The sequence below is a fragment of the Lethenteron reissneri genome, chromosome 12, assembly GCF_015708825.2.
Source record: "Lethenteron reissneri isolate LAM-NWPU_2019-01 chromosome 12, ASM1570882v1, whole genome shotgun sequence".
NCBI classification, from domain to species: Eukaryota; Metazoa; Chordata; class Hyperoartia; order Petromyzontiformes; family Petromyzontidae; genus Lethenteron; species Lethenteron reissneri.
Genome location: NC_083790.1, coordinates 4167562 through 4173932, shown reverse-complemented (window position 1 = coordinate 4173932; position 6371 = coordinate 4167562). Strand labels below are relative to the sequence as shown.

The window sequence follows — 6371 nt, the reverse complement described above, 5'->3', positions numbered from 1 at the left end:
CTATTATACACAGTACATCGGGTGGTATAGCGGACAGCGCACTGCACTTCCACGTCACGGCCAACATCAGCGGTGAGCGATATCCCAACCGATCCTGGGCACGATCTCCTCCTCTCACAAGCCAACAATTCGGCGATTAGTAAAAAAATGATTTAAAAACGACAAAAAATATGGGGGCCCCTCTAAAGAATGCTCGAATCCTTTGGAACGCGTTTGCCTAACGCAGTTATTCCCTCCCCCCCCAGCCCTCTCTCCCTCTCTCAATTAGGGGCGTTCCAACACACACTAATCTGCCAGACGGGACGCAATGACTCCCTCCCTCCCTCTCTCTCCTGGGGAAAGTTCTCTCTGATAAATGGGAGCGGAAGCCAGCGCGCCTGTTAATTAGCGCACACTTTGCACCGTCTTGAAGCTCACCGAGACACCAACGCGACCCCCACTCGGCTCCCCCCTGCGAGCCGCTTTCTTAAATGAGTAGAAAGCCCGCCGACCCCCCAATGGGGGGTCCATAGACGTGGGACGAAGTGGAGGATGTGGGGGGGCTTAGCTCAGGGAAGTGGTGGGGGGGGGGGCATGATGGAGGGAATACTGGAATACCTTTAGCGCAGGCTGGGAATGCAGTGTGTGTGTGTGTGGGGAGCGCGCTGCACTACGGACCGGGCGGCCCGAGTTCGATTCCCGCTCACGATCACGACCAGCATCGGTGACGAATATCTCGACCGGTGTTGGGCCCTCCCTTAGGTCGGCTCAGCCTTAAATGAGTACCTTGTGCTGTGTGGAAACATCGCCACTGGAGAGGCAAAGGAGGCCGGATGTGGTGTGTGCCAACCCACCCCTTCGTGTACCTTGCCAGCCTTCATAGATGCTCGCTAACAGCACTTGCCCCAACACCAGTGACGATCTTTTGTATTTGTGAACGAAACAACGGGGGAGATGGAGTCCTGAGTTGAGTGTAACTGTTACGAAGACGACGACGACGATGATGACACCTCTGGATGAATGATTATTGATCACAGACGGACCACGCCCGGCCGCCTTTGTCTCACCAGTGTGCCGATGTCTACACACAGTGGCATCAGGTAATCAATTAAGGCCTATCCGACATGGGAGGGGGGGGGGGGTCACAGGACTGGTTCAGATACCATTCGCCACTGATGTGAACCGTGGCCAGTAATCAGAAGCCATGTCTGATGTCTGCACACAGTGGGATATGCGTCCCATGCGGTTATAGTAATTTTGCACAGGTGTGCTGAGCACTACGCCACCGCTTCCCCGTAACATGACAAAGGTCCCCCGTGTAGCCTTAACAGACTGTAGGGGCAAGTGCTGTTAGCGAGCACCTACGAAGGCAGGCACGGCACACGAGGGGGTGGGTAGCCAGCACCACGCCCGGCCGCCTTTGTCTCCCCACACATCGCAACGGGTACTCATTTGAGGCTGAGTCGACCTAGGGGAGGCCCAGGACCGGTTCAGACAATCGTCACTGGTGTTGGTGACCGTGAGCGGGAATCGAACCCGGGTCGCCAGTTTAGCGCTAGCTGCACACACACACACACGGACACACATACACAGACACACACACACAGACACACACACACAGACACACACACAGACACACACACACACAGACACACACACACACAGAGACACACAGACACACACACACAGACACAAAAGATCAAAGATAAAGATCCCCCGTATAGCCTGAACAGACTGTAGGGGCAAGTGCTGTTAGCGAGCACCTATGAAGGCCGGAACGGTACACGAGGGGGTGGGTGGCCAGCACCACGCCCGACCGCCTTTGTCTCCCCAGTGGCGATGTTTACACACCGCACCAGGTACTCATTTAAGGCTGAGTCGACCTAGGGGAGGCCCAGGACCGGTTCAGATAATCGTCACTGGTGTTAGCCGTGAGCGGGAATCGAACCCGGGTCACCAGGTTCATAGCGCAGCGCGCTAACCGCTACACTACCGCTCCCCACACAGACACATACACAGACACACACACACGGACACACAGAGACAGACACACACACAGACACACGCGAAGGACGAGAGAGAAAGAGATAGCAGCAGTGAAGAATCCCCTCTTCCCCCCCCCCCCTCCTCTAAGCGCCTCCCTGGGGGTAACATCCACAGGAGGCGAAAGCAAGCAAGTCTGCGCGATAAACTTGAGTCTCTGCCAGCAAAGCGACCACTCCTCCTCTACTCATCCACATCGCACTTGCTCCTCTTGCATTAAGGGGGGGTGGGGGGCGCGTGAGGTTGAGGATGGAGTTGGTGGGTGGGATGTGAACGGGACAAGGCAGAGAGTTGAGAGCGCGTTCACTCGTTCTCCGTACCGGGTGCGAGAGGAGATGCACGGGGGGGGGGGGGGTGGTGGTGGAGGGGGGGCAAGCCGCGAGATAAGAGCCACAGAGTTCTGTCAGACACGCACGGCGTTGGCCGGGCTCTGCACAGAGACTGATTGATTGTTAAACCGTACGGTGAAGGGAGCGGGGCGGGGAGGGGAGAGGGAGCGAGCAGGGGGTGGTGGTGGGGAAGCGGGGGGGTGGTGTGTGGTGGTGGTGTGGGATGAAGGTTGGGGGGGGGGGGGTTGAGGGGGGTTAGAAGTGGTGGGGAGGGGGGTGAGCGAGCGAGAGAGGAGGGAGGGAGGGAGGCCGGTTAGAGGGGGTAGGGTAGGGAGTGGCGAGTGGCGGAGTTCCCCTGGGGAAGCCGATTTCAGATCGCTTGTTTACTGCCCCGTTACAAGTCCGCGCTCTCAGCTCCGTGCTGCCCAAATCCTCTCTGCTCGGCGCTGCTGCCGCTGCTGCTGCTGCTCGAGCAAGCCGGCACGGCCTTCTGTGTCTCGCTCGCTCTTATTTTGTTGTTGTTGTAGTAATATCACTGCTAACCACTACTGCTGCCGCCGCTTGCAGCGATTATTGCTGCTGCTGCTGCTATAGATCTTGTCCTGATATTGAATTTTTTTCCTTAAAAGCGCGGAGTGGTGGTGGTGGTAGCGGGGGGTTTAGAGGGATTGGTTTGGGAGAGGGGGGGGGGGTAACCGGTGCTATAGTGGTGCTGGTGGTGGTGTTCGTAGTAGTGGGGTGGTGGTCGTGGTGGATTTTCGGAGCTGGTGGTTCCAGTGAGACCGGAGCACGCTGCGCCTTGTCAACGGAGCGAGGGGGGAGCACACACGGTGGCGAATGTGGCGTGTTTACTCTATTTCTGGGCATGTTATGATAATTGTTGGTGTTGTTAGTTGGTGGTGGTGATGGTGGGAAGGAGGGAGGGGGGAATTCGGTATATATATATTTTTGAAATCGCTAACTCGGCCGCTTTCCAACACGGAGCGCTCATAAGTGACTGTCGCGACCGGCTGGACTGTTTTAATGTTTACAGACTCGCGCATTCGGTACCTTTAGTAGACCGGCCACACGACGACTAACACACACACACTTTACATTATTACAGAACGGGTGCTTGCTATTGTGAAGAATTAACAGGGTAGTGTTGTGTGTGTTTTTATTTTCACTTATATATTTTTTCCACTCAATGTAATCCGCCGCAGCTGCGTTTAACGTCGTATACTTAAAAACAAATCCAAGCCTCTTCCGAAAAAAAAAATCACACCCGTGTTTTAATTTACTCACCCAAGCTTTTGCATCCGAGCGTTGAGCCTTCGGGGCAACTTCAACTTGGCTCGCAGAGCAATCTCTAAGTAACGCTTTAACCGCCTGTTTACACGGGTCAGAGCTGGTAATACAGACATCAAAAAGCATTAGTCTTGGCTCATCACCACCACCACCACCAACCACCACCACGACGACTACCGTCACCATCACGCTCGCTGCCGGCCGAGCAGAACGACGACGAGGCTCGCCGCTCTCTTTACCGACCCCCCAAAATCCTGGAGGCGACATCGCCATGCGGACATCGTCGGCGTCGGCGCCGTCGTCATGTAACGCCTGCAAGGGTCTTCTCGTGGGCATCGTCCTCCTCCTGCTGACTCTCGCCGCTCCGGGCGGCTCTCTGGGCTGCGAGACGCGGCTGTCCCGCGGCCGTCGCTCGCTCCACCACCACCACCACCCGCTGAGCCGCTATCCTCGCCACTCGCCCAGGGGACACAGGCCCGAGCCGCACTCCGTCACGGCGGCGGCGGACGCGGCGACGCGCGGACACCGTCATCCGCACGCTGTGTCGCTCTACTTCTCTGGCAGGCGGGAGCAGCTGAAGAGGCGCGCAAGCCGCGTGCCGGGAGGGCTTCCCAGGTCCGCGTTCACCGTGGAAGTCTGGGCCAGTCCCGAGGGAGGGCAGAACAACCCCGCGGTTATAGCCGGTAAGCCGTACGATCACATTTTTGCGCGTAAATATCTCTCGCGTCATCCCCACCACCACCACCACCACACCACCCCCCCCGTTACTTCCCTTCCACACCGCCGACTCGGGAAGCTCCGTGCTCTCGTCTCGATCACCTCCAGTGTGTCTCCCTCGCTCCCTCCCTCCCTCGCCCGTCTGTTTGTCAGTGCGTACGTCGGTCTAAAAATGTAAGTAAATGTTTTGTTGCGTTATACCGCGAGCGCGAATTAGCGATGCAATTGAACAACATTCGTCAATTAACACCGTGACCTGAAAAGGACGTAACATATATTTTTTGTTATAGGCGACGTTTCGAGCAATGGCACCTTCCTAGCGCACGTCTCTCCGTCTGTCTCTCTATTGCTCACTTATTATTCTTGTCTCTCTCTCTAGTCGTGACCGCTTCGTTCATGGCTTCAGCGCTACGTGCTTTAATGCCATGTGCGGTGGAGTTGTGTTTGTGTGCGCGCGCGTATGCCGCTCTTCATCGGGTGCCCGCTAACAGCACTTGCCCCAACATTCCGTTGAGGCTATACGGGGGATCTTTGTCTTTGCGTGTGTAAAGTGCGGGCGGGGGGTGGGGGACACTTGCACTCTGGCTGGGTATGCGAGCACTGTTAATTTGGAGGAGGGATTACGCCGGAAACCCCTAAAAAAACAGCAATAATAACGATAATGTCATTGACTGAGCCAAGGAAGCCTCCGCCGAGTCTCAAGACGCTCATTAAATGGAATTGGCCAAACGTCCAAATGCAGGACCCTCGTGAAAAGGACTCTTCAGAGTCGGTGAGGTTTATGTCCCAGTTGACAAAGGGGCATTTCATTTTTAAATGGAAAACCCTGCAAGTAGATGCTTGGCCAATTTGTTGTTTTAATGAGTGTCAAGCCGAGATTAATATAACTCAAACATTTTTTGCGATACACTGATTCCCATCATCACGTGAATTCGGTCTGTCCTTCCAGCAGGAAACTTTTTCGACACTGGATATTTCAAGTTACTTTTAAGTGACTCACAAGTGCAATATAGGGCATGCGCATCATAGCATCACACATTTTTGTTCTGTCCGTTTAAGTCACGTGGCTTCAGATTTTCCTGGGTAAGGAGCTTAATAATGAACGATATGTCAACACTAAGTGCCTTTTCAAGAGCTCAAAATTAACTGAATAATGCAAATTTTCCTCGATAACACACATAGTGAATAATGTACAGTACATCTTTTCACAACGTCGGCCAAAACATTTAATCATTTATCCATTACATATATTTTTTTATCACGAAGGAGATGAACTCCGAGCAATGTTAACCCTCGTGCAAAAATCTCGTGACGTTTATCGCTCGCGTTGTGGAATTCCATCGCTCCGTCTCCGCCGTGGGCGTCCCTCTCGGGGGCTGCCACTCCGCTGCTAGTCTCGACCCGGCCACCACGTCTGGCGACCCTCTGTGTACGGTCGATGCGACGATCTCCCCGTCTTTGTGCACGTTCTCCTTTTGAAATCATTTTTTTTTTAGTCACTAAGCGTCGAGTGCCGTCCCGTGCAGGTCGCGCGTGTGCTAAGGTATCGTGATCCGCTTCGGGGTGGTTTTTTTTCTTTCTTTCACTTTTTAAACTTCACCCCGGCTCTGCCAGGTGTGCAGCGCTTGTGAGGCGGTGGTTGTGGACGTCGAGCGTGCAGGTGGTGCAACTGCACCTGGGGCACACGGGGATGGAGAGACCCAGGTGCTGGCTTGCGAGGGGTGGTGGGCAGGTGGGGGGGGGGGGAGAGGGGAGGGGGGTGCAGGATTTGGACAGAGGTCCCTATTTCATTCAATAGTGCTGATAAGAAGCCTTCTCGTGATGAACGGTGCTGACAGCATGGCGAGTGGGAGGCACGCGAAAGCCACCACGCGCCTCGCCACCACCTCGCGCTCTGTGTAGACATTCTCTTCGGAAAACTCGGGCAAGGACTTGCTTCACCGTAGTCTCTTCAGCCTTCATTCCCTACCACACACCCCCACCTCCCCCCGGCGCTGTTAATTTTCACATGCATCA

General features: G+C 55.0%; 1 protein-coding gene across 1 annotated transcript in view; it reads left to right on the top strand.

Moving 5' to 3' along the window:
- The first annotated feature begins 3029 nt into the window (after nt 1-3029).
- The window catches only part of LOC133341666 (pappalysin-1-like), a 168833-nt gene continuing 165491 nt past the window's right edge, over nt 3030-6371 (top strand). The window contains exon 1 of the mRNA XM_061550258.1: nt 3030-4321. Within this exon, the coding sequence (XP_061406242.1) occupies nt 3910-4321 (412 nt within the window). The 5' untranslated portion in view covers nt 3030-3909. The remainder of the gene's footprint in view (nt 4322-6371) is intronic.